This window comes from Acomys russatus, chromosome 32 (genome assembly GCF_903995435.1).
Source record: "Acomys russatus chromosome 32, mAcoRus1.1, whole genome shotgun sequence".
Taxonomy (NCBI): domain Eukaryota; kingdom Metazoa; phylum Chordata; class Mammalia; order Rodentia; family Muridae; genus Acomys; species Acomys russatus.
In genome coordinates, this window is record NC_067168.1 from 47,196,223 (window position 1) to 47,222,234 (window position 26,012).

General features: G+C 54.9%; 1 protein-coding gene across 1 annotated transcript in view; it reads right to left on the bottom strand.

Annotated features, from left to right (window-relative positions):
* Nucleotides 1–1,125: 1,125 nt before the first annotated feature.
* The window catches only part of Ccdc13 (coiled-coil domain containing 13), a 35,150-nt gene continuing 10,263 nt past the window's right edge, over nucleotides 1,126–26,012 (bottom strand). Inside the window, exons 5-15 of the mRNA XM_051140208.1 lie at nucleotides 25,765–25,881; nucleotides 24,536–24,640; nucleotides 21,581–21,742; nucleotides 17,895–18,071; nucleotides 16,608–16,814; nucleotides 13,478–13,605; nucleotides 12,365–12,448; nucleotides 11,431–11,553; nucleotides 3,588–3,739; nucleotides 2,310–2,424; nucleotides 1,126–1,603 (exon numbers count right to left, since the gene is read on the bottom strand). Of these exons, the coding sequence (XP_050996165.1) occupies nucleotides 1,444–1,603; nucleotides 2,310–2,424; nucleotides 3,588–3,739; nucleotides 11,431–11,553; nucleotides 12,365–12,448; nucleotides 13,478–13,605; nucleotides 16,608–16,814; nucleotides 17,895–18,071; nucleotides 21,581–21,742; nucleotides 24,536–24,640; nucleotides 25,765–25,881 (1,530 nt within the window). The 3' untranslated portion in view covers nucleotides 1,126–1,443. The remainder of the gene's footprint in view (nucleotides 1,604–2,309; nucleotides 2,425–3,587; nucleotides 3,740–11,430; nucleotides 11,554–12,364; nucleotides 12,449–13,477; nucleotides 13,606–16,607; nucleotides 16,815–17,894; nucleotides 18,072–21,580; nucleotides 21,743–24,535; nucleotides 24,641–25,764; nucleotides 25,882–26,012) is intronic.

Below are 26,012 nucleotides of genomic sequence, written 5' to 3' on the forward strand. Positions count from 1 at the left end.
GAGAGGCTGGAGCTTGGCTGCTGTTGAGTGGGTGGAGCTTCCTGGCTCCCAAGTAAGGCCAGGGTGCAGATGCCAGGCTCCCTCCTTCAGTCGCCCAGAATGGAGTCCCGCCCTACCTGTGTTTCCCTACGTGCCTGCATCTCACTGCAGGGGTTCTGCTGAGGCATGGCACCCACACCCCGACATGTCCAGACCTCTCCGGGCTCCCCAGTGCCTACAGAAAGTGCTTGTACTTCTTGTCACACACTGTCCCCTCCTGGCACAAGCCTTCTTGGCCCCTCTTTTCACAAGAGGCCGGGGCAGGGGCATGGAGGTGGAGACACTCTCCCTCCCTGAGACTCTCAGGACCGTGTCTGAGTTGTCACTTTATCCTAAAGGCCTGGGCTGCATCTTGCTGTGAGACCCGAGGCTCCCTGGGCTGCATGGAATCTTCTGCAGCCCCCTGAGAATGGACGGAGCACATAGGTCTCAGGAAACCCCGGCTCTCTGGGGAGGGGACTGTCACAGTGCATCTTGCACAAGCTTCACACGTGGTTGTGTCCCATGGGAGGGAGTGTGTGTCAGTGCCTCTACGTGGAGCTGCTTGTGTGCCTGTGTAAGTGTGTATGGCTCCTGTGGCTGTGATGTAGCTCTGGGTGGCCTTCCCTGGCCCCCCACCCAGTCCTGTGGCTGTCTATAACTGTAGCCAAGGGGACGAGAGTGTCACGGTCACTGATGAGGGGGTCCTAGGTTGCTTCTGTAGCACCCCCTAGCTTACCAGTTCCAACACCCACTGCCTCGCCTGTCCACCCTACGCCCCCGCCCTGGCCAGCTGCCTTCTGACTCTAGCACCTAGACCTCTGGGAGCAGCTATGGGTGGAGCTGAGCAGCTTTGGGGTAGGCCAGAGCTCTGGGTGTCCACTTAGCTGGGGACTATAGCTTTGCATTCAGGACACCAGAATGACCTACTGGCTCAGCTTCTGTTTGGAGGCCTGGGCTCATACCTGTAAGGTCCCAGCCTCCCTGGCAGGGGTAGGAACACACTCAACCAAAGCTGGAATGACTGAAAGAAGACTTGTGATTCCAAGCCCAAGGCTCTGCCCTTTGCAGTAAGTCCAAACAGGGGCTGGGCGCAGCGGAGGGATAGCCAAGCAGGTGCTAGGGCCCAAGTGAGGGGTTATGAGGGATGGCCCATCAGGAAGCACCAAGGGCCTCCTCTGTGTGTGGAAAGCCCATAGCAGGCCAGGTCCTGGAGAGGCCCTAGGACAAGGGCAACAGCACCCGCTTAAGGAGATGCTTCAGCTAAGGCCAGCCACCACCCTTGCCCAGGCATCTTCAGCTTGCCTGCTCTGCAGGTCTGAGCTCAGCTAGGAGACCGAGGAGGAGCTGTGTGGGTGCTGCCTGCACTAGTGGGGCCAGTCCTCCAAGGGCTCTGTCATCCGGGAGCTGAGGCAGCCGTTGTGTCTACTGCTTGCTGGCTTTCTGCTTCCGCAGGGCCTGCAGGAAGACCCCCTTCACCTGGCCCAGGGTCTGGTGGTACATGCGGAAGTCCTCCTCCTTCCCACGCAGGGCGCTGCCCAGGGCGTCCCTCAGGATTCCATTCTCTTCCATTTGGATGGCCAGCCTGAACCAGAGGGAGATGGGGCTAAGTGCGCAGAGCCAGCAGGTGTCTTGGGGCCCAGGGCCTGGAGAAGAGGCTGTGGTACAGGTGGAAGGTCCCCTGCCACCTGCCCCTTCTTCTCTGGACCCCCAAGGGACACATACCAAGTGAGCCTTTCTCTGGGCCCACCCACAGTACTGACCCAGACGCTCCAGTAGCCTCAGCTACCTGGATTTCTATGTGCCCTCCTTTTTGTCTTGTTTTGGTTTTTCTTCTACCATACTTTTTGAGACAAGCAGATACGTACTCAAGGCTGACCTCAAGCTCAATAAGTGGCCAGGGGTGAGCTCAATTGAGCTGATTGTCCTGCCTCCGCCACTGCTGGAGTGTGGCCTACAGGTGTGCACCTCACGCCCTTGTACACAGCACTGAGGCTGGAACCCAGGGCTTTGTGTGTGCTGTGCCAGCCTCTGCTGACTGGGGCACACCCTCACTTCCTCTTTAGGGCATAACTGCTGGAGAAAGTGGAAGTGCAGCCCAGTATTGATACAAGCTCCCTTGGAACCCTCGTGCCATCAGGTTACTGTGGAAACCCCCGCAGGCCAGTCCTAGCATAACCATCCTTCAGGGCAAGCAGAGGTCCTCAGTGCAAGGGTGAGGGACTTCTCTCTGCCCCGGAAGCCTCCATACGGCCATCTCTACCATTTCCGGAAGGCTGGGCAGGAAGCACCTGGCGGTCAGCTCCTCTATCTGGGACTCCGCAGGCATGTCAGAGAGCTGTGTGGGGGACGAGTCTTTCTTGGCGCTCCCAGCTGAGCTGTGTCTAGTGCTGGTAGCAGGTGGACCTGCGGAGGGACGGCAGCCACTTTCTGTAGTGAGATCAGAACTATGCAAGCGCCCCCTCCTCCCTCTCCTGCAGGGTTTCGGGAAGCCTCCCCAGACTGCTCGCCACACCTCCAGCCCTGGCTCTGCCTGCTTGTGCGTGGCGATCCTCACCTGGCCACCCACCTCCACTCTCATTTCTGTTACTTGGCTCCTACTGTTTCTGACACCCACATTCTGGCTCCCCCACTGGCTTCCACGCAGCCTCGCAGCTCTACACTAGTAAGCTCTGGGAGGCTGGGTGCTCAGAGAAAGAGGACAAAGCCATTTGTGACCTTGAGTGATGATGTCATGGCATCAAAATATTCTGAGCTAAAAAGGCCTCAGGAAACTCACAGCCTTAGCAGAACTGGCTTTCTCTCCTGCTGTGTGGCCTTGGGTAAACCTTGGACCTCTCTCCTAGGTGGCACAAAGAGACAGCACTGCCCTGACACTGCGAGGACAGTGGAGTCACTTTCGTCCTCAGAGCCACTGTGGCTGGACCACTGACTGAGAGCCTCTGTGTCCCCCTGGCCTCATTTGAACTTAGCTGAGCTCCACCGCTGTCCTTGTACTTACGGGCTCCTGTGTGCTCAGTCTCCTCCCTGCCCCTCATTTCTGCCCAGGGAAATAGCCTCACAATCTGTCCCCTGAGCTGTCCAGAGGCAGGTGGGAGAGCAGGAGAGCTGTGCTCCCCAATGGGCCAGTGAGTGGCAGAGGCCACATGAGCCCTTCAGGCATCTTGGCCCACGAGACAGAAGCTACCTATGCAAGGCGAGTGACACCCAAGACAGCAACTTGAGCCTTCAGCATGGAGCGTCCACCAGAGCCCTGTTTAGTGTTTCCCCGCTGTGGCTGGCCCATCAGACCAGGTCTGCCTGAGACCAGTTTTGATCAGGGCTCAGTTAGGCTTTATCCCGGGCCAAGCAAAGGCTCTGGCAGCTGGCACATGAGGTAGTGGCTGAGGTCATGCAGCAGGGGCACTGCCATTTCCTGATAGATGGCATCCGTTGGGTCCTGAGTCTCTGGGAGCCAGGGTAGGATATGGGGCAAGAAGCCCCCACAGCAAGGACAGGCAGAGCTCCCCACACTCACAGAGGAAGAGCACAGATGTCTGCCAAGGTCACGGCACCATCTGGGCTCCTACCTGGTTTGTTCCTTGCAGCCTTCTGGGACACCGAGGTCCTGGAGGGCTCCAGGCGCATCTTTTCCAGGTGTTGTTCCAGCAGAACCGCGCGCTGGCGCTCCTCCTGCAGCCGCCGCTCAGCCTCCAGCAGCTTGCCGCTGCTCTCTTCCACCCTGGCCAGCAGACACAAGCTTCACAGCCTGTCCAAGCCTGGGACCCCGCAGTGGTGGGCACACTGTGGGGGTGAACACACTGTGGGGGTGGCAGACACACTGTGGAGGTGGCGGACACACTGTGGGGTGGCGGGCACACGGTGGGGGTAGCAGACACACCGTGGGGGTGGTGGGCACACCGTGGGGGGGGGCGGGGACACCGTGGGGGTGGCAGGGACACTGTGGGGGTGGCGGACACACTGTGGAGGTGGCGGACACACTGTGGGGTGGCGGGCACACGGTGGGGGTAGCAGACACACCGTGGGGGTGGCGGGCACACCGTGGAGGGGGCGGGGACACCGTGGGGTTGGCGGGGACACCGTGGGGGTGGCAGGCACACGGTGGGGGTAGCAGACACACTGTGGAGGTGGCGGACTCACCGTGGGGTGGCGGGCACACGGTGGGGTTGGCAGGCACAGGTGGGGGTGGTGGGCACACCGTGGGGGGGCAGGCACGGGTGGGGGTGGCGGGGACACCATGGGGGGGCTGGTTCAGCTCCTTGTCTTGTTCATGGTTTGAACACCAGAACAGGCATTTTAAATTCACATTGCTCCTCTGAGGCTCACAATGCAAACCTGGCAGGTGTCTCACCACTTTGCTCCCATCCCCCACCCGAACCCTCATCCTCACAGCAACCACCTCTCTGGTGTTTCTGCTGCCCCCTCTAGAACTTTCTGCTGCCCCCTGCAGATGTTCATGTGCCTAGCTTTGAGGCTTCCTACCCTGCTGGACGAAGATGTCATCTCATCTTACTATCCCCTATCAAGCTCAGTCCCCTTTTCCCTTCTTGACGGAGCTGACAGAGGTGATATAGCTACTGCTGCTGCAACGCACCCACCACAAGAGCAGCAGAAACTAATGAGAAAAATTAGCACAAAGTTGCTTGAGGACAACACAAAGTTAGTGTCTCATGGCTCTCTAAGTCTGAAGCCAGCAGGCTCCATGCACCACAGATTGAGTCCCTGGCAGTGGGGGGTGGGGTGGGGTGGGGTGGTGCGAGGTGGGGGCAGAATTTCCTTTCAAGACCACTCAGAGCGCCAAGAGCAGCTGCCTTTCCTCCATGCCTCCTGCTGGCTTCAAGGTGCCCTCCATCTTCAAAGCTGGCTTTGAATCGCTCTGACCTGATTCATCGTTTGAATGGTGCCAGGTAGGAACCTTTCTCTGCTTTTATGGGAGAAGTGATCACCCAGGATAACCTTGTTTTGGGGCCTATGATGCACTACAAAGTATTCACAGGCAGAGACACCGTACCCTGCCTTCTACGGCCACATTTGTATGACTTTTCAGACACAGGGGCAACAGCACCCTGACTTCCTTGTTTGCCTGGACTTAGCGTCATCTGCTTCTTAGTTGCTCTCTCTCCACCTGCTTCAAGGTCAAGGCCCTTGAAAACCCTGCCCTGATTACCTCACATGCAAGCTGGTTCCATCCCATGAGCCTTGCTGTGGCTCCATAAGCTGAGAAGGCCAAGGAATCTCTGAGACCCAACCCGAGCTAAAGGTTACAGGACCAGGGGCAGATCAGAGGTGCAGCCCGAATCCATGGCGGACTGCTGGGCATGCATGATCTTTCTGCACAGGCGAGGGGACAACAAAGGACCGGAAGAGCAAGAAGTCTGAAGAGAATCCAATACTAAGCAAAAAAACCAGTGACCAGTCAGCAGCCATAGACACGTGCTCCTTGGAACTTTATCTTCAAAAGCAAGAAGCACTGCAACTCAAAGGCCAAAGGCCACAAGCCCCAACACGGGCGAGCTGAGCCGAGCGCCCTGCTCCTCAGGCACACAGAGAGCGCAGACTTTGGAAAGACTCCTGTGGCTGCTACAGACCTACACCTCTGTCCATTCTGCAAGGCAGTCCTGCTCTATCCATCAGCACAAACATGGCTCCCCTGCAGGTCACAGGGTCAGTGAGACAAGGACAACACCATGACAAGGATGCAGTCACTAAGGATGACGTCACATTGGCAAAGCTGGGACAAGGTCCTGGATGACAGGGAGGGGTGGTGAGAGTAAGTGCTGAAAGTAACACACAGCTGATCCTGGTTGCTGTTTGTCACGGTGGCAAGATGGCTCTGGTTCGTGCCTGTCTTAGTAGAGGTTTGCAGCAAGACCAAGGACTTGCCCTGTGTGATGTCACCAGGACAGCCCACTGGCAGGAAGGTGGCTGCAGCCATGCAAATAGATAAAGTGGTGATGCTGTCTGGAGTTGGTACCCCATGGCCCTTAAAAACCTACCCACAAAGACTCACATGCTTTCTACCGAGGATGGGGGGAGGGACACGTATGTGGGGGCAGCGGCATGTGTGCCCTGCTTGTCCACAGCCTCTGGGTTCTACAGTCACCTAGAATGGCCTTCACTGGACTTCCCTGTCACACAAGTATCACATAAGAATGGGCAAGTTGCCATGAAGAAAGTGCGGCATGCAAGGAAATTGGCAGTGTCAGGTGACAGGAGGAGCTACTGTGAACAAGGACTGTCCATGGCTGCTAACCATATCCCAGTGAGGCCCCACATGAGGCCCCAAACTGTTCCCAGGGCTGGCCAATCCGCTTGGGGACAGCAAAGTGTGGGGCATTAGAACAGGACGTGCAGGCTGAAGGTGAGCACACGCACCTGACATGAGGAAAATCAGAAATGCCTGGTGCGTTCAGCAAGAATTATGGACTTGCCCTTCCTGACACACACAAGAGTCCTAAGTGAAACAAAAATCTATGGTCTTGAAGATAAATAAAGGAACCACCCTGGAATCTGGAGCAAAAGCACTCTGAGGAAGAGCAACCATGTGTGAACACTGAGTGGCAGGTGGGCAGGGTCAAAGGATCCTGTGAACAGCAGCTCAGAAGCCAGGAGGGAGCTGACGCCTCCAGGGGAAGCTGTGAGGCAAAATCCCTGCACTAAAGGGAGACCAGAGCTTCTTAGCTGTGCCACTCATTCAGTGATTGTGTGTGTATGTGTGTGTGCACACATGCGTGTGGACCTGTGCATATGTGTTTGTGGTATGTGTGTAGACCAGTATGTGTGTGTATGTGCACCTGTGCATATGTGCATGTGGTGTGTGCATGTCTGTGTGCATGTGCATACATGTATGTGGTGTGTATTGTGTGCTGTGCACATGTATGTCTGTGTATGTGACGTGCACATGTGTGTGTGCTGTGAACGTATGTGTATGTGGTGTGTCTGTGTGTCTGTGTGTCTGTGTGCACGCGCGTGCACATGCATGTGTTGATCAGGAGACAACCATGAGCCTTTACTACTGAGGCATCTCACAAGCCCAAATGAATTCGTTTCTTATGACTCCATGACAAGTCACCGCAGACTTGCTGTCTTCAAGCAACACAAGAATTGCAGAGAAAGAAAGAAAAGTCTGCAATTTAACAGCAACAGGATTCAAGACAACCCCATGAAGTATGCAAAAAATACTATGTCTCTAAGAAGATCCATGAGTTATCATCAGCATCATGAAAGAAATGTTCAGTATCCATCATCACTAGGGAAACCTCAAACCCACTGGGACGGCTACAGCTGGGACAACCACCTTCTGGCCTCAGGAGAGTTCGCAGCATCAGCATCAGAATCTGTCTGGAAGGCTGTGACACCCTTTCTGTGTGTGACACCCTTTCTGTGTGTGACACCCTTTCTGTGTGTAACACCCTTTCTATGTGTGACACCCTTTCTGTGTGTGCAACATCCTTTCTGTATGTAACATCCCTTCTGTGTGTAACACTCTTTCTGTGTGACACATCCTTTCTGCGTGACATTCTTTCTGTGTGTGATACCCTTTCTATGTGTAACACCCTTTCTATGTGTGATACCCTTTCTGTGTGTGATACCCTTTCTGTGTGTGATACCCTTTCTGTGTGTAACACCCTTTCTGTGTGTGACATCCTTTCTGTGTGTGATACCCTTTCTGTGTGTGATACCCTTTCTGTGTGTGTAACACCCTTTCTGTGTGTGTAACACCCTTTCTGTGTGTGACATCCTTTCTGTGTGTGACACCCTTTCTGTGTGTGTAACACCCTTTCTGTGTGTGACACCCTTTCTGTGTGTAACATCCTTTCTGTGTGTGACACCCTTTCTGTGTGTGACACTCTTTCTGTGTGTGTAACACCCTTTCTGTGTGTGACATCCTTTCTGTGTGTGACATCCTTTCTGTGTGTGACATCCTTTCTGTGTGTGACACCCTTTCTGTGTGTAACATCCTTTCTGCAGAGGGTGTAGCTCGGTGGCGGGGTTGCCCCTGGCTTCATCTCCAGCACCACAGCAAAATAAAACAAAATGCCACCTTAGCCACAGCACTGGGAGGCAGGGAGTATGGTCTCTGCACAGCGAGCCTGAGGCCCTGTCTCTCAAAAACAAACAACCAACCACAAAAACTTCTAGGTAAAATAAGGACAGAAGTAAACAACTTTAATACACGGAAGTCTGTGAAAACTCGAAGCCGGTAACTCAGACGCAGCGATGACAAGTAACTTAGGAAGCATGACATCACCTGCACAGCCGTGCAGAGAGCTGTCGAGGAGGAGGAGGAGGAGGACCGTGCGGCGAGAAGCAGATCATGCATAATGCATGGTGCCGTTTAAATATTTATAACAAATTAAAAATTTAAAAACAAACAAATCCAAGGCCACTGTCACTCTGCTTATGGAGTGAAACAGGAGTGTGAAGCTGACTCATGTGATGCAGGAAAGCTTTTGTCTCTGCTCTTTCAGGAATGTTCTGGAATGTTTCAGGAATGTGTTTTGTTTAACTGTGGATTCCATTTACACTCACTCAGGAAACCAACAGCTGTCATCATGGAAAATGGCAAAGCACAATGTGAGTTTCCATAGTGTGTATATGTGTGTGAATGTGCAAGTGTGTGTGCATGTGTGCACATACGTGCATGTGTGTGTGTGTGTGTGTATAAAGATGCATGTGCTTACCCATGTAGAGGCCATGGGTCAACCTTGGTGTCCCTCCTCAGACACCATCCACATCTTTTTCAAGACAGAGTTTCTTACTGGCCTGGAAGTGACCAAGTAGACTCAGCTGCAGAAAGCCTCAGGCACCCATCCCTTGTCTCCTCCCAGCTCTGGGATGAAAAGTTCATGCCAACACACTCTGTCCCCAACAAACAAATGACAGCCCCCCCCAACCACAAAAATGAAAAGCTGTGAACAATAATAGAATAGCTTTTAAAGGAAGAATAGCTTTGGGAAAGAACTAAGTAAGCATAACATGATTAGAAGAGGAGAAAAGTAAGCAGGCAAAAATGCCACTGGAGAGAGAGAAGCAGGAGGGTTAGCCTCACCTACATAGGGAGGCCAGCCTGAGCTACAAAAAAACAAAAACAGATTTTAAACAAAATACGGTTATTAAAATGGGGTTCGTGGTAGTTCCGTCTCTTTAGAATTCTAAGCCCCATATTTCTCTAAGTTCTCATTTAAGAGAAAGGCACTATAAAATATTTTTAAAACAAAGACCCAGAGAGCTGGCATTTCTGTGCCTGTCCTGACTAGGGTGTGCACCTGGGAGAGGCAGGAGGAAATGGACTGAGGCTTGGACACTCACTTGCAGGAAGAGACACATCAGAAGACAGTGACAGAAGGAGACCCAGGGGGGGCTACAGTACAGGTGGGAGCTGCCGAGTGGCCGAGGGAGCTTTGTGCTAAAAGCCAAGACGGTGCTAGGAACACAGTCCTGGCCTGTCATGAGGAAAGAGGGGAGAAACAGAGCAGAAAGAGGGGAGAGACAAAAATAGCAAAAGTTGAGACATAGAAAATACCCAATGCTGGGGGTCAGAGGATGAGGCAGAAGCAGAGACAGGAGGGTGGGTCATGAGTTCAAGGCCAGCCTGGGCTACATCTGAGCTGTTATCACAAAGCAAAACACAACACCAAAGCCAACTACATTCTTAAAGAGACATGTCTAGCAGCCTCTGTCATGGGAGACAGCCCCTCTCACTGTAAACAAGGAGAGAGGTGGCTCAGCAGGTAAAGGCACTGCTGCCAAGCCTGACCCCTCAGCCAGGCCCCAGAATCCATGTGGTAGAAGGAGATAAGCAGTTCTGAAAGCTGCCTCTGTCCTGGCACATGCTCTCTCACCTGCACATGCATGTGTGCAGGCATGCGCATGCACGCCATGCATGCACAGGCACAGGTATACACATGCATAAAAAGATCCAAACTATTTTTAATGGATAAAAATCTAAGAAAGAGGTTATTTCTCAGACACTGGATCCAGGTCTGAAGAGAAAGGAGGAAGCAGCTGAGGTCAGCGCACCCAGATGCCACAGCCTGTCAGTCAGGGCCCTTCCTGACTGCACCCTGGGGTGAGGGGGGGTCCCAGCTGAGCAGAGCAGTCTCTCTGGGAACACAGCGAGGACAGGCTGAGGCAACCAGAAGCTGCAGGGGGATGGGGAGAGGGCCTGGCTTGGGGACCTTTTCCTGCTGATGCCCAAGAGTGAAGATGACACATCCTGGCCAATGGGCCTCACAGCGGCTCTGGGCGACACAGGGCATCAGCTGACAGAGGCGCACTTGGTTTATAGACTGCCCCCTTATACACGTCTTGGCCGATTGCCCAGCTCTGTGGGGAAGCCCTAGGACAGGCTACTTCAGGTGGAGGAAAAGGCAACGTGGGGGACTGAGTCACCTGCTCTACTTGTGACAGAAGGCGACCACGGGAGTGCAGTCGCTGACATCATGTTCTGTCATGTGGAGCGGCTCCCAGTGAGGTACAGGGTTTCTGAAGGACTGACCACTGTGCTTGAAGCCCCTCCAGTCACAGACGTGACTTAGGGGGCCAAAGCCCCAGGTAGAGGACACGGCTGCCTTTGACAGACGTGACCGCAATCCTGAGAGAACCTGCGTGTGCAGCTCTTTCTGCTTCTGTACTGGGCACCCCAGCGCCCTTGGCTGCGACACCCTGGTTTCCTTCAGTAATCCCTCCAATTCTTTGAGCACTTGAAGGTACCTCCAGCCTGGCTGCCCTCTCTAGGGGGTGGTCAAAAGCCTAAAACTCTCCGAAAACATGAACACAACAGCAACGTCCCGGCTCCTGTCCCTGAGGCTCCTGCCCCGAGGCCGCTGCTCCCGCTGGGGCCTCTCTGCCCTTCAGTACTTTACAGCACTTCCCAGGTCTCCCTTCCACTAAGCTTAGGCAGAACTGGTTTCTGTTATCTGTCACCAAAGAGCCTTGACTGCCACCTGACACTGCTGTGAGGACAGGAGCTTGCCCATGTCCTTTGTGTTTTTAGGACAGAGGTCACGTGGCGTGCCCCATGCTGGCCTGGCTACCTGCAGTCCTTGCCATATGGGTCACTTGTGCAGGGGCACTGATTGAGTGGAACCTGTCAGCAGCCCTCTGGAGACAGCTGGACCTGTGGGCGCCTTGGCTGCACGCTCCCTCTTGCCTCTCAGAACCTCAGCTTCTTACCTCAGCCACTCCCCCCTCCCCCCCACCCCCACCCCCACCCCCACCCCCACCCTGTTCCTAGCATCAGGCTCTCTGGCAGCTCGGGGAGGATAGCTACACTTCACAGAACTTAACCACCCCTTGTGGTGTGTCCCTGAGGACAAATCCTACCACGATGACAGAACCCAGAGCTGTGGGCCCTGAAGGGGTGTGTGAGTTGTGGTTGTGACAAGGACAGCTGGCTAGGTGCGTTACCGCTTCTGGAGGACAGTGACAAACTCATTGAGACGGTCCCGCTCCACCTCAGCAGCCTGCCAAAGGGCCTTCATCTCTGCAGCTTGTGCCTGCCAGCCTTTTTGTTCTGGGGAGTCTGAGAACCTGGGGTCAGAGTGGAGGGCAGAGGGCAGAGGGCAGAGGTCATGTGAAGTTCAAAGACATACACATCCCCGTACAATGGCAGGAGGGTTGGGGTATTTGGAGGTTCTGAGATGGCCAGAGGGCAGGGAAACCCAGCCACCATGTCTGGCTCTGCTGGGTCACTGGGCCCCACCAGCTGCCAATTCCTATGGACATGGCTTCTAGGGCCTGGTTCCCTGCCAGAGTCAAGTGGCTGATGGTCCCTGTAATAGTCTGAAGTGTCACAGACACTTCCAGAGACAGGCCAACTTGTTTTATAGCTATATGGTAAATCTTAAGTGAGAGTGGGCCCACTTGAGGCCTTGCCTGGACCGAGCTGACCTGCATGGGGTGCTGAGAGCAGGAGTCTCCAGTGGACAGTGGGTAGAACTCAGAGGCAGGACAAGCCATCCTTTGTTTATGAGCCCGCAAGTAGAACAAAGGGAGCATTTAAGCCTCAAGCCTACTTACAGGCACAAAGCAGGGGCCCAGAGAGCTGAGGGGATATCAGTGACTTCGTGTGGGGACCTTGGAGAAGGTTTCTCAGTGGATGCTGGGGCCAGGCCAGGGAGCCATGCTGACTCCATAGTAGCAGGGGAGAGACCCAGCCTGGCCGCTGGGGCCAAGCTCTGGCTCTGAAGCTGTTTACTCTATCAGGTGGCCCTGCCACAAGCCTCTCTGGCCTTATGTAACCCTGGAAGATTGCCTGGACTTTGCCTCAGTCCTCTGTCCCCACAGTGGGCTGAGGAGGCTGTGCAGGGGAAGCTAACAGCTAAGGAGTTCTGTATCCTACCTGGGTGAGGTCCCATGGGGACTAGTCAGGGATGGCCTCGTGAGAGCAGACTCCACCAGTGTGTGGCCCAGGCTGGTCACAGAGCTGTGTGGAGGCAGAGGGGAGACATTAGCAGGGAAGGAGTGGGCTCTGCTGGGCCTTACAGTGGACAGGACCGAGGGAGTCATGGAGCCAGCCATGTGGGCTCATGGTTTCCCTATAGATTGGCTGTCCTTCCTTCTCAAGATAAAACAGAGCCCATGCGATCCACAGCAGTGAGTCTGACAGACTTAGGACTGAGTGCATGCAGAGGCTGGCGCAGGAGGCTGGACAGGGGCTCAGCAGCAAGAGCTGGAATGTGATGAAAGCCAGGCCTGGCAGCTCCTTCCTGACAGGAAGAGGCAACAGAACGAGAGGGTCAGATGAGCAACAGCAAGGCAGCCCTCTTCAGACTGTGTTGTGTGTTCGCACGCGCGCTTGTGCATGTGTGTTTGTGTGCATGTGTGCGTGCATGTGTGCGTGCATGTGTGCGTGTGTGTGTGTGTGTGAGAGAGAGAGTATGTGGTGTGTGTGGTGTATGTTTGTGTGTATGTGTGCGTGCATGTGTGTGTGTGTGTGAGAGGGAGAGTGTGTGTGTGTGGTGTGTGTGGTGTGTGTTTGTGTGTATGTGAGAGATGCTTGTTTTCAACCTCAGTTTCACATAAGCGGGTGGTGGCACATATCTAACCCTGGCACCAGGGAGGTAGAGGCAGGAGGATCAGGAGCTCGGAGTCATTCTTGGCTACATCTCAAATTCAAGGCCAGCCTGGGATACCCTGTGTCAAAAACAAAAAGGCAGAGATAGTGGCATGTGACTCTAATCCCAGGACCCAGGATACAGAGGCAGGAGGATCTCGGTAAGTTCAAGGACAGCCTTGTTTACATATCAAGTTCCAGACCAGCCAGGGTTACATAGTGAGAGCCTGTCTCAGAATAAATAAAACAAAACAAAATTGCACTCAGGGGCTCTCCATAAGATAGTATACAAAAAGTGAGTCCAGGACAGCCAGGGCTACACAGAGAAACCCTGTCTTAAAAAAATAAGACAAAAGCAACAAACAAGTCCTCAGGATCCCTCTGTGCTGTTTTCCTTACCGGGAGGATCCGAGCCTGCCACCATGATCGCCTGCCGAGGCTGGAGAGTTGGTTATTGGGGTCTGGTCCTCAGGGAACCTGGCATGGGTGGGGCTGGCCCCCTCACCCCCTCCTTTACTGTGAAGATACTGCAGGGAACAGATGTGAGGTTGGATGTCAGAGCTTTGGTGCAGAGGCCTGGGGAAGGCTGGAAAGCGCCTTGGCTAGGGTCCAGCTTTCAGGAGTATGAAAGGATCTTCTCTTCAGGGTGAATGCTGGCCCAGGCAGGGGAGACACTGCCGGCATAACAATGCCATCTCACAATGCCTCTGTTCAGAAGGAGGCTCCAGAGTGAGACCAGCACAGGCTGGGGCCACAGGGAGGTATGAGGACAGGGCAGGCCAGAGCCACAGATGTCGAGGCAAACATCTGTGAAGGCCTTCTTTCCTGGGTGGCACCACACACATAGTGGGACCAGAGGTCAGTGTCACCATCAGTCCTAACACTTGGGATGACTGGAGGGCCAGAGACTATGTGGGGAGTAGGGCATCCCAGACTCCTCCCTCTTTTAGACCCTCCTTCTCTTGGGTACCAGAAGATCCTTAACAGTGGTTGGGCCACCATCAAAGGGCAACAGTGAGTGTGGCTTCTAATAGCTTGGCATGGTATGTCCCCAGGAGTTCTGAGAAAATTGGAACGTGCAATTGCCTCAGGTGAGTGGAGCTTGGTTACCAGCTGACTGGAAACCTTGAGATAGAATCTATCTTCTTTTAGGTACCTGGACCAAGGACAGAAGTAAGGTGACGATGCTAGAATGTTCCATGCACTCCACCCAAGGGCCCCAGGACTGAAGACTGCAAGGTGGTATGCCCCCGCATGATGCCCAAAGCTCTCCCTCAGCCAGCTCTGCAGCCCAGGCTATCCTGGACACGGCTGGGAGAGGTGGGAGCTCTTGCAGCTTTGACTAGACCCAGGGTACTAGAAACACGGGCAGGGCTGTCATATAACACAGTTCCACCACCACAGCAGGACTAAAGGGCAAGAGTTTTCTATCACAGAGAGCAGCTTTCAGGAGGGGTCCCTGAGCACCTGACTGAGCCACCCTGGGCAGGCTCCCAGGTCCAACCCAACACGTCATCTACTGGAGCTTAGCATGGTCCCACAGCAGGCACCAAGGTGCTGTAACCTGTGCCTTTTGAGGGAAGTTCAAGGGAAAACGCAGGCACGTGGTATGAGGACAGAGTGAAGTCACCTGGGAGCTAAAAGAGGCCCAAGACCCAGCACAGAGCCCAGGGCTTCCTGAAGGAGCCCGAAGACACTTGCATCCTGAGCAGCAGTTGGCCAGGGTGGAGCAGGGGAGAGGACGGAGGAAGGCATGTACGAGGCCCTGTGAGAAGGAGCTGAGTGAGGAACGTGCAGAAAGGGGAGTGGTGACAGGAGACTCGGTGACACTGGTGCCCGGCATCTGAGTGAAATGTGGTCGTGGAGAATAGTCAAGCAGGAGTTAGATGCGGGGAATAACTAAAACCAAGGATGACGAAAAGGCCACATGGAAAACACTGCTTTGTAAGCTAATTAAAACACAACAGTTAAGAATAAGAAGAGGTGCCCTGCATGAGCAGACAACGCAGCTACGGGGGTCCATAGGCTATTACGTGAACACTGTAGCACCAGGCAGGTGAGACCTCCTGCACAGCCCCCCACAACACAGGTCATCAGCACTGCTGTCCAGCATAGTTAGACCATAAGGCCCTGCCTATGAAGACATCACACACTTTGGTTACAAGCTAGAGAAAAGCTGGGAGTGTCTGCTGTGGTGCCAGAAGGTGATGTGACAGTTCTGGGGGAGAAGAGCCATCAAAGGTCAGACCTAATTGTGATCCTACAAGATACGGTATCAGCCTGCCAGACAGGATGTGCCCGCTGGTGCAACAGTGGCATCACTCGGGGGTGGGGGAGTCGGGGAAGATGGGGAAGGGGGAATGGGAGGGGGGAGGGGCGAGGATAACAGTTCATTTTTTACTGTATTTGAGGCCAGCTCCGCAGGCTGGATTTTTGTGCCTGATGCTGTAAACATGGACAAAGCCTATGGCTGGGAAATCACAGGCCACAGGAAGGACTCTTACTGCTGTTTCACTAAGTGGACACGGTGTCACGCTGCCTTCTGAGTATGCTATGCCCGTAGGTTAGTGCTGGCTTCAGCCTTGGTCAGAGAAGCCTCTGCTTGCAGTGGGTGATAGTTACAGAGACTTCTGACTGGTCCAAGTGCCGAGGACGAGTGCCTGGTGCTCAGCCCTAAACCGGACACCTATATCCCCTTCCAAGGCTCAGGGACCACTGAAGGACAGGGGACACAAGCAGGGAAGGAGGATGGGAGGAGGGCTGGGCGACACTGTCTTGCAGACATGACTGCTGTACTCGTGCCCTCATACCAGCTGTGGTTACCTATACAAGGCCCGCACAGAATGTTCTGAGGAACTACTGACAGCTGACATCGGTGCTGGCGGGGAGGCTAGCTTTCTTCATCTAGCAGGTGAGTTGGCTCCAGTTACAAACCCCTGAATGCTAACACAACCCTAATTAAACTCAGTAGGTCTCTCTCTCCCTCCCCTCTCCCCCACGACATGAAAACAGGAGAACCTGTGAGGAGGGATTCGGGGGGGGGGGGTAACTAACGTGGAGTATGAAAATGACCCAAATATCTTGTATACATGTATGGCATTGTCAAAGATTTTAATTTTTTTAATTTAAAAAAGGTGTGGCCATCCTACTGACTACTGTGTAGTGACAATGGCTGGAGCAGCAGCTGCCGCACAACATCATGAGGTTGAGGGCCTCAGCTGCAGACGGGAGAGGGAGAGCTCGTAGGAGTCTGGATCCTCTTGATCCTGGTAAAGCTGAGGGTGACAGGAAGCGGAGCAGGGACGTGGTCAGGGTGGCGTTTTAGACAAGATCAGACATGCTTGGGGTGGGGTGGCTGTAGACAGGGGCTTGTGGTTCAGGGAAGAAAAGTGTGTTCAGAGTTAGAACTAGAGGGGAGCAGAGTCCACACGGAAACAGGATGACTCAGTGTGGCCAGGGCTGAGCTCAGTGTAAGGAGGCGGAAGGAGCTATGTGGGCAGACCCGCTGGCCCGGCTGGCCCCTGCTCACCTGTACACTGAGTTGACCGATCTCCAGCTCCAGCTGCCGCACCTTGGCCTCACGGTCAGCCACCATGGCCCGCAGCTGGGCCACCAGGCTGCTGCTCCGCTGGGCCTCACTGTTGACCTTCTGGTCCTGGTGGTGCTGAGACATGCGTCTCGATGCCTCCTGCTCACTCAGGCTGCCCAGAATGTCCTGCAGTTGCTTTAGTTGGTCCTGGGGCCAAGCCAGAGGGCAGTTAGAGGCAGGTGCGGGCCATTTGGGGCAGGAAGGACAGGAGCAGTCCCCTGAGACATTCAACTTTCCTTCATCCAAGAGGATCTTAGCAGGGGACACTAGCTACCCCTCTGAGAACCAGAAATACCTTCCCCAAGGGACACAAGGCTCAACTCTGATGCCTTCGAGCCTCGGATCCCTTCCTGGGGGACTGGGACCACAGAGGACAGGTGGCCTTTAGGTTCCAGATGGCAGCTCAGTGGCTAGGTGGCCAGCTGGAAGGCAGACATGTGAGTGCAAAGATCTGATCCTGTACATCTCACAAGAAGTCTATCAGCTCCCGGCTTGAGCCCCAGTCCCTTGAACATGTCCCCAAAGAGACTCTAAGGACAGAGGCTCCCTGCTTTGGGGCAAAGAGGAAGGACAGAACAACTTGGTGCAGGAGAGGGCACCTATTTTCATTTCTGGAAAAAAAAATGGAGATTTGGAACACCCAAGGTGCAGAGCCATTAGTGAGGTGCCCATAGGGGCAGGCCTACCCTCCAGTCCACTTGCCCCTAAAAGTGCACCCTAGCTCCTCCCCATTACAGAGGCCCATCTCACCTGGGGTCCCAAGGCCAAGGGTAGCAGAGTCCAAGCCATGTCCCTCAAGCACTCTGGACTTCAGTGTAGGAAGCACACTGGGTGGCTCAGCTCTCCCTACTTCCAGGGTGTCTCTTTCTCTAGGGTGTCTCTCTCTCTCTCTAGGGTGTCTCTCTCTAGGGTGTCTCTCTCTCTCTAGGGTGTCTCTCTCTCTCTCTAGGGTGGCTCTTTCTCTAGGGTGGCTCTCTAGGGTGTCTCTCTCTCTCTAGGGTGTCTCTCTCTCTAGGGTGTCTCTCTCTAGGGTGGCTCTCTCTCCCTCTAGGGTGTCTCTCTCTCTAGGGTGTCTCTCTCTAGGGTGTCTCTCTCTAGGGTGTCTCTCTCTCTCTCTAGGGTGGCTCTCTAGGGTGTCTCTCTCTCTAGGGTGGCTCTCTCTCTAGAGTGGCTCTCTCTCTCTAGGGTGGCTCTCTCTCTCTCTGTCTCCACCTTGGGCCTGCGTACCATGAGGGCATCAATCAGCTCATCATCATGCCTGCCCTTCTCCACCAGGGTCACCATCTGGCTCCTGAGGGTCTTCACCTCGCTGGACAGCACCTTGTTGCGTGCGCGCATGCCCTCGCACTTGCTCCTCAGGCTCTCCAGCTCTGCCTGGAGGGCCTCCCGCTCGCTGGCCAGTTTCTGTAATATAACAACAAGAATGAGAATGAAGCAGACTATGCTCGCAGCAGCGCAGGGCAACTTGGACCCCGCTCACTGCAGAGACGTGGGGGCAGGCACAGTTGTTAGAGGGCCCAGAAACAAGCGAGGAAACATGGCCGACCCCAGGCAGGCCCAGCTCCCCCTTCTCCTGAGAGGCACGTGGTAGACAGCTCTGCGGGACAGCTTTATGACATGAACAGCAGTAGCAGCAGCAAGATGGCTCAGCAGACAAAAGCCAGAGTGGAAGTGACTCTTGCAATTGTCTACACACACACACACACACACACACACACAGAGAGAGAGAGAGAGAGAGAGAGAGAGAGAGAGAGAGAGAGAAGCAACGAGAGAGCAGATAATTAGATGGCCATACAAGTCCATCAAACCAATTCCTTAACCTAAATGGCTCGCATCCACTTTCCTGTGTTTTGTTTGTGGTTTCTAATAGACACAGCGCTGTTGGGGCTGACACGGGACCACACAGCTAGCAGAGCTTCTGTGACATCCCTGAGGTGTGGGGAGGGGGCTCCTCTGCCCTCTGTACCCGCCTCTGTCTGCAGTGAGCTGGAAGCTCACATGCTGCCCACGTTTTCTGAGCCCCTTGTTCTTTCCTCCTGTGTGTCCTGTGGGCCTCTAGCACGTGTCTGGGACTATGACAGGCTCGGGTGAAGCAGAGTAAGACACTTTTTGTTCCTGAGGAGTGGCACCCCAGCAGGGGACAGGCTGCTGCCTACTGAGATGTGGGAGAGGGGACACAGCAGAACACAGCTGGACAACTGAGGGGAGCAGGAGCTGCTGAGAAGAGAATAGGTCCTGGTGTGTGTTCTGGAGCTCGAAGAGGGGCTGGGCATGGGCAGTGACGGGGTGAGTGGTCAGTGTGACGGGGTGAGTGGTCAGTGTGATGGGGTGAGTGGGCAGTGACAGGGTGAGTGGTCAGTGACAGGGTGAGTGGGCAGTGTGATGGGGTGAGTGGGCAGTGTGATGGGGTGAGTGGTCAGTGACAGGGTGAGTGGTCAGTGACGGGGTGAGTGGGCAGTGTGACGGGGTGAGTGGTCAGTGACAGGGTGAGTGGTCAGTGACAGGGTGAGTGGGCAGTGACGGGGTGAGTGGTCAGTGTGACGGGGTGAGTGGGCAGTGACAGGGTGAGTGGGCAGTGACAGGGTGAGTGGGCAGTGACGGGGTGAGTGGGCAGTGTGATGGGGTGAGTGGGCAGTGACAGGGTGAGTGGGCAGTGACAGGGTGAGTGGTCAGTGACGGGGTGAGTGGTCAGTGACATGGGGTGAGTGGTCAGTGACAGGGTGAGTGGGCAGTGACGGGGTGAGTGGGCAGTGTGACGGGGTGAGTGGGCAGTGACGGGGTGAGTGGGCAGTGATGGGGTGAGTGGGCAGTGTGATGGGGTGAGTGGGCAGTGATGGGGTGAGTGGGCAGTGACGGGGTGAGTGGGCAGTGACAGGGTGAGTGGGCAGTGACGGGGTGAGTGGGCAGTGACGGGGTGAGTGAGCAGAGTGATGGGGTGAGTGGGCAGTGACAGGGTGAGTGGGCAGTGACAGGGTGAGTGGGCAGTGACGGGGTGAGTGGGCAGTGATGGGGTGAGTGGGCAGTGACAGGGTGAGTGGGCAGTGACAGGGTGAGTGGGCAGTGACGGGGTGAGTGGGCAGTGTGATGGGGTGAGTGGGCAGTAACGGGGTGAGTGGGCAGTGTGACGGGGTGAGTGGTCAGTGACAGGGTGAGTGGTCAGTGACAGGGTGAGTGGGCAGTGACGGGGTGAGTGGGCAGTGTGACGGGGTGAGTGGGCAGTGACAGGGTGAGTGGGCAGTGACAGGGTGAGTGGGCAGTGACGGGGTGAGTGGTCAGTGACGGGGTGAGTGGTCAGTGACAGGGTGAGTGGGCAGTGACAGGGTGAGTGGGCAGTTACAGGGTGAGTGGGCAGTGACGGGGTGAGTGGTCAGTGACAGGGTGAGTGGGCAGTGACAGGGTGAGTGGGCAGTGACGGGGTGAGTGGGCAGTGACGGGGTGAGTGAGCAGAGTGACGGGGTGAGTGGGCAGTGACAGGGTGAGTGGGAAGTGACAGGGTGAGTGGGCAGTATGATGGGATGAGTGGGCAGTGACGGGGTGAGTGGGCAGTGACGGGGTGAGTGAGCAGAGTGACGGGGTGAGTGGGCAGTGACAGGGTGAGTGGGCAGTGACAGGGTGAGTGGGCAGTAAGCAGCATCCTCTCCTGCTTATAATCCGTTACTGCTGGCGCTGTCACCCCGCCTAGGTCAGGGTCATAGGCAGATACAATGGTGAGACAGGTGGGTGTACCCTGCTCTGGGCGGGCGGCAGCCAGTGTTCACCTGCCACTTCCCTGGCTCTCCTGACAACCTAGACAGAGGGAGACACGGGCCTGGTGCTGCCCCTTCCCGTGGCTGCTGTGACTCAGACCTTTTCTAAACATCTTCCTATAGAGGACGTGCACTGCACAGGAGCAGGCCACACCAGCATCCCAAATCTCAGCTCCTCCTCCTCACACTCAGGCTGCAAGTCCTTTTTAACTGTCCTGCATCTCCCCTTCCAGCCCATCAAGGCCAGGGGCAGCCCCAGCATCCCTCGCATCCAGATGCCATTCTCATGTTTCTACCTTGGTCACATCTAGGAGGGACTGTCAGCTCTGCATCTCACATCTCCCTCCACCTCCCCTCCCCCAAAACCATGTTACCTGCCCAAAAGTCAGGGGACCATGTCTCCTCCCAGATCAAAGGGTCTTGGTGTTTATTTACCCTGGAGGCTGGAAGAGGCTGTGATGGAGCTGGCCTGCCTGGCCCAGGGCTTGGCAGAGGCACATGCAAATGGGGATTCTCCCATTGGTGAGGTACGGAATGCCTTGGTGCTGGAAGCTTCTGTCAGGCCCAGTCAGCACCTCAAGTACTGGCCCATGCACTCTGTTCAGAGCCTGGCCGGGCTCCCTTCAGGCCCACCCTGTTCCACTGTTGGGGGTGTGAGCCCGTGTGAGGGTTCACCATCACTGTCAAGGCTTTGTGATTACCTAGAAGACACACTTCTGGGCGTACCTATAATGGTGTTTCCAGAGAAGTAAAGACTCACCCTGAATATGGCTAGCACATCCCTTTGGCTGCTTGCCAGACTGAACAAAAAGGAGAAAAAGGACACCAGCCACACACCAGCATTCGTCTGTCTCTGGTTCCCACCACTGCCACCATCCTTTCCCTAACCTGACAGGGAGCTGAAACCAACCCTTTCCTCAAGTCGCTCTTGTCAGGCATTTTATCACAAGGACAATGTCAAAGACAACCACACATCTCCTTATGCATGACTCCCCTCAAACTGCCATGGTTGGACCACCTACATTCTTTGACTGGACCCAGGCAGCTCAAGCTGGCTGCTTCAAGCTCCCGCTCTCCTCTGTGGCCTGTGAGGGGTGGCTACACCCTGCTGGGTGCTGTGGGTCCTCTGTCCCGGTGTGCTGAAGCCAGTGGCTGGGCCTGCCTCACCTCCCAGCTTTCCTGCTTGCCCCTCTCCAGGCTGCGGATCTTCAGCAGGTTTTTCTCTTGTGCTGTCAGCTTTCTTGGGTCTAAATTGACAGGCAGCTCAGAGCTCGACGCATCTGCAGTCTTGTTCTCACGCTGTCCCAGCTGCTTCTCAAGCTCTCGGACCTGAGGGCAGTAAAGCTCGGTGTCCCACCAGTCCACACTCATGGGTCCTGTCACCTACATGCCATGGGCACAGGTCAGGCCCAGGCCAGGGACATTTTCGGCAAACAGAGACTCTGTCCAAGGGCTTTAGTTTAGAAGGGATGATTCTGAGTTTGTGAGGGAGCCCTTTCCTTGTGACTGCACCCAGGCTGCTGCACTCTCCGACTGCACTCAGGCTGCTGCACACTCCAACTGCACCCAGGCTCCTGCACACTCCGACTGCACCCAGGCTGCTGCAACCCTCCGACTGCACCCAGGCTGCTGCACACTTTGACTGCACCCAGGCTGCTGCACACTCCGACTGCACCCAGGCTGCTGCACACTCCGACTGCACCCAGGCTCCTGCACACTCCGACTGCATCCAGGCTGCTGCACACTCTGACTGCACCCAGGCTCCTGCACAGTCCGACTGCACCCAGGCTCCTGCACCCTCCGACTGCACCCAGGATGCTGCACACTCCGACTGCACCCAGGCTGCTGCACACTCTGACTACACCCAGGCTGCTGCACCCTCTGACTGCCAGTCTTGTCAGGAAAACAGGCCTGCCCGAGGGCACAGTGCTTCATGAGGACTCAGCAACCAACCCCCCTGAGCCTAGCATGCCCCAACGTTCACTCCAGACCAAAACGAGGGGCCTAGAGGGAGGGAGGGCCCAGAAGGCATTTTAACAAAAGCCACAGGTGATTTTTTTTCTTAAAGCAAATATTTCCTTTTTATTGTAAATATTAACTCATAGTAAATGTACAAGACAGTGGTTTTCTCTGTGACACTTCCTCACACCTGTAACCTTGCTTGAACCATGCCCACTCATCTCCCCCCGCCCCCGCCCCTGGTTTTCTTCTCCTCCTTAAAAATCCTCTGTGAAAGAAAACATTAAATACTTGTGTCATGAGTGTGGCTTGCTTTACTTAACACAATGCTATCAGGGTATTCACTTTCCTGAAAATACCATATTTTTATTTTTCATACACATCACGTCTCTTTCCCTTCACATGCCCACTGAGCCTGTACTTTATGAACTGATGGACACGCATGCCGAGGCCAGAGAGCAGTCAGAGCTCTGGGACTCTGTGCTGAGGCTCCCTCGGGTGCTCGCCCAGGAGTTGTTCTTTTGTTAAGGTTCTTGAGTTCATTATATATTCAGAATGCACATATGTAAAATATAACACATATGCTTAGAAAATATATGTGTATATTCTGAGCAATATTCGCACACATACATACAGACTCCGAGCAACAACTGGCCAAGGCTGCTCCACTCGGCAGGCTGTCTCTTCACTCTGCGGGCTGTTTTATTTGCTGATCCTTTTAGTGTGATATGGCCCTATCAGCTCCTGCTCTGTGTCCCAGCTACTGGGTCCTGTTCAGAGGCCCATGTGTTCTCTTCCCAGAGCATTTGCAGGGTCTTAGGTCTTACGCTGAGACCTCTGATGCTTGATACACCCTGAGTCAGCATTTTACAGGTGAGAGGTCGGGCTCTAGTTTTACGCTAAGTGGCTGCCTAGTTTTTCCAGCACCATGCTACATGCTAGAGGTGAGCTTCTCTCTAGTATGTCTTTCTTTCTTTTGGATTTTCAAGACAGGGTTTCTCTGTGTAGTCTTGGCTGCCCTGGACTCACTTTGTAGACCAGGCTGGCCTCAAACTCACAGAGGTCTGCCTGCCTCTGCATCCCGAGTGCTGGGATTACAGACATGTGCCACCACGCCTGGCACTAGTATGTACTTCTTATGCCAGATGAGATCATGCATGTTCTATACTGTATGGCAGTATATAAGGACAGAAAAATAAATCTGTCATTTGACACTCAGCCTACACTGCTAAAGGTAGATTTGCTGAGGCTGCATGTGCTGGGCCTCAATGTGAGGAAACTCAAACTCATGTCTCTAGGACCCTAGGACCCTAGTTTTGGAGAGGGGCCATTCCCCTTTATGCCGGCTTCAAGGACTCTGTGGATGGCCCTAATTCAAGAGCCACCCAGGAGGGTGCAGACCTAAAGCCTGGGGATGTGGGTGGTGTGCCTCAGAGATTGAGGGAGCCACATGTCTCAGTCTACAGGAAAATGAGGTAGCAAGCCTCGGCTAACCTCTGCCAAGTGCTCTCCAGGATGGCACTGTCCTGAGGAGCACCGCCCCAACACATGCCGACACAGTCCTTCCTGCCAACAGCCCAAGGATTTCAGGGCAAGGGTGCTGTTGTTATCCCCATTATGTTGATGTGGAAACTGAGGCACAGAGAGAGTAATTTGTGTGCCAGTCCACAGGTGGTGAGGGGAGTCTAGGGTTTGAACTCAAGCCAGTCAGCTCCCAATCCCTCTGGTGTGCACCAAAATACTTAGAAGATGAAGAGGGAGAGCAAGCCGTATTATTGGTTCACAAAACTTTCAAAAGGACTGCAAGCCTCCGGCACGAAATGGAAGAAGTCAGGCACTACAGCAGTCACCCAGATTAGCAGGAACTCGGGGAAAACATGCCTGCAGAGATGAAAACAAACTCAAGGCTGCAGGGCTGGTTACGTGCCGGGGCTGGGCATGTGGAAAGCGTTACATAAGTGCATGCGTGTGCAATAACGAACCAAAATCAGCTGGGGAGGAGAGTGTGAGCCTCTCCACTCTGCAAGGGCATGCTGTGGGTGGGGTCCACAGGCCTGCACCAGTGCTGTGTGCTCCAGCTTCTAGTGAGAGTCAGGGCGAGCACTTCTGGGGGGCACATCAAGCCCCTGTTCAGGGCCAGGAGGAGTCTGGTGACTCACTCACCTTGCTCTGCAAGACTAGAATCTGTTGCGCCCTTCCCCTCCAGGTCCCCGGGGAAGCCAGGAGCTGCTGGATGTTCACGTCTTCCCCAACCTCATTGGCCAGAACCTGAAATACAGCAAGGTGCTCGGAGTGCATGGGAGAAAGGCTACCCACGCGTGGGACTGGGGCAGCGCTGCGGTGGGGACCCTCATGGCCTCCCACCTCAGCTGGTAAAGGCCTGGGTGTGCTCTGCCCAGGCCTTCTCTGTGACACCCCAGCACTGCCCTGTTCCAGAAGGCCCCTTGCTCCTGTCTGTGACACTCCAGTACCGCCCTGTTCCCGAGGGCCCCTTGCTCCTGTCTGTGACACTCCAGCCCTGTTCCAGAGGGCCCCTTGCTCCTGACACATTCAAGCACAGTTGCCACTGCGCTGTCCAGTGCCTGTTTCCTTGCACTACTCACTTGTTACCACAAATTCTGGGTGGCTCAGGAGGCACAGAGGTCTGGCCCTCAGTGATGGCCTCTGCCAAGTGTCTCTTGAAAGCACAGAGTTAAATGATGCTGCTGTGCTTCTGGAAGGCCTGACCCTGTGGCCACCAAAGCCATACGAGGTTAGGCCTACCTCAAGGCTTTGAGGTAGAACTAATCCCTTCTGCGTGTCACCCAGCTGATCCCCACCCAGCAGGACAAGTCTCTGGCCTCGTTTCCACAATGGAACACTGTTTTGTAACTCTTGGCCAGTCTGAGTGGTTCCAGCAAGGAGGGTACAAGCCAAATTCACTACATTAACACCAACAAAGATGGGGCAGCTGGCCCTGGGGCCAACACTCTGTCACTGACTATTTTCCTGTGAAGGGGTTTTCAGTGCACACATTCTATGCTCCTTTTCCACACTGCAGGTCACAGAGGGCAGCAGGTGGGCCAGACAGCCTTTTGAGCCACAGGCAAGGCAGCATACTGAATGGAAACCCAGGGTCTACCAGGGCGCAGGGCAGCAGGTGGGGAGAGGCACACAGAAGGCTCCCAGCTCTCCTCCTGGTGGGGGAACATAGGCACCCTGGGAGATGCATAGGCAGATCCCAGGGTAGTGGGCACCCTCCCCGCGCCTCTGCCAGGAAGCCAGCCATCCCGTTCCCCAGCACACGCAAGAGTAAGCACCCCTGCTTTGGAAAAGAAGCCAGTGGACCATCGGGATTGTCCTGGGACCAACCCTGGCCACACAGGAAGCCCCACACCCCGACTCTGGAGAACCTTCTGGGCCACGCGGAGTTCCTGCTTCGCACACTGGATCTGGTTGCGCAGGTCACTCATCTTCAGGTTGGCGGCTGCCAGCCTGTCCTGCAGAGCTTTCACTTCTGGGCTCTCTAGCTGGCCGGGAAGGATGGGAACAAAGTGGTCACTTGTGGCCTAAATACTAATGACAATCAGGCTACTATTTAGCCATGCATGGCGTGTATTTATCTAACTGGGCAAGAGGTGGAGTCCTCATCAACCGCCAG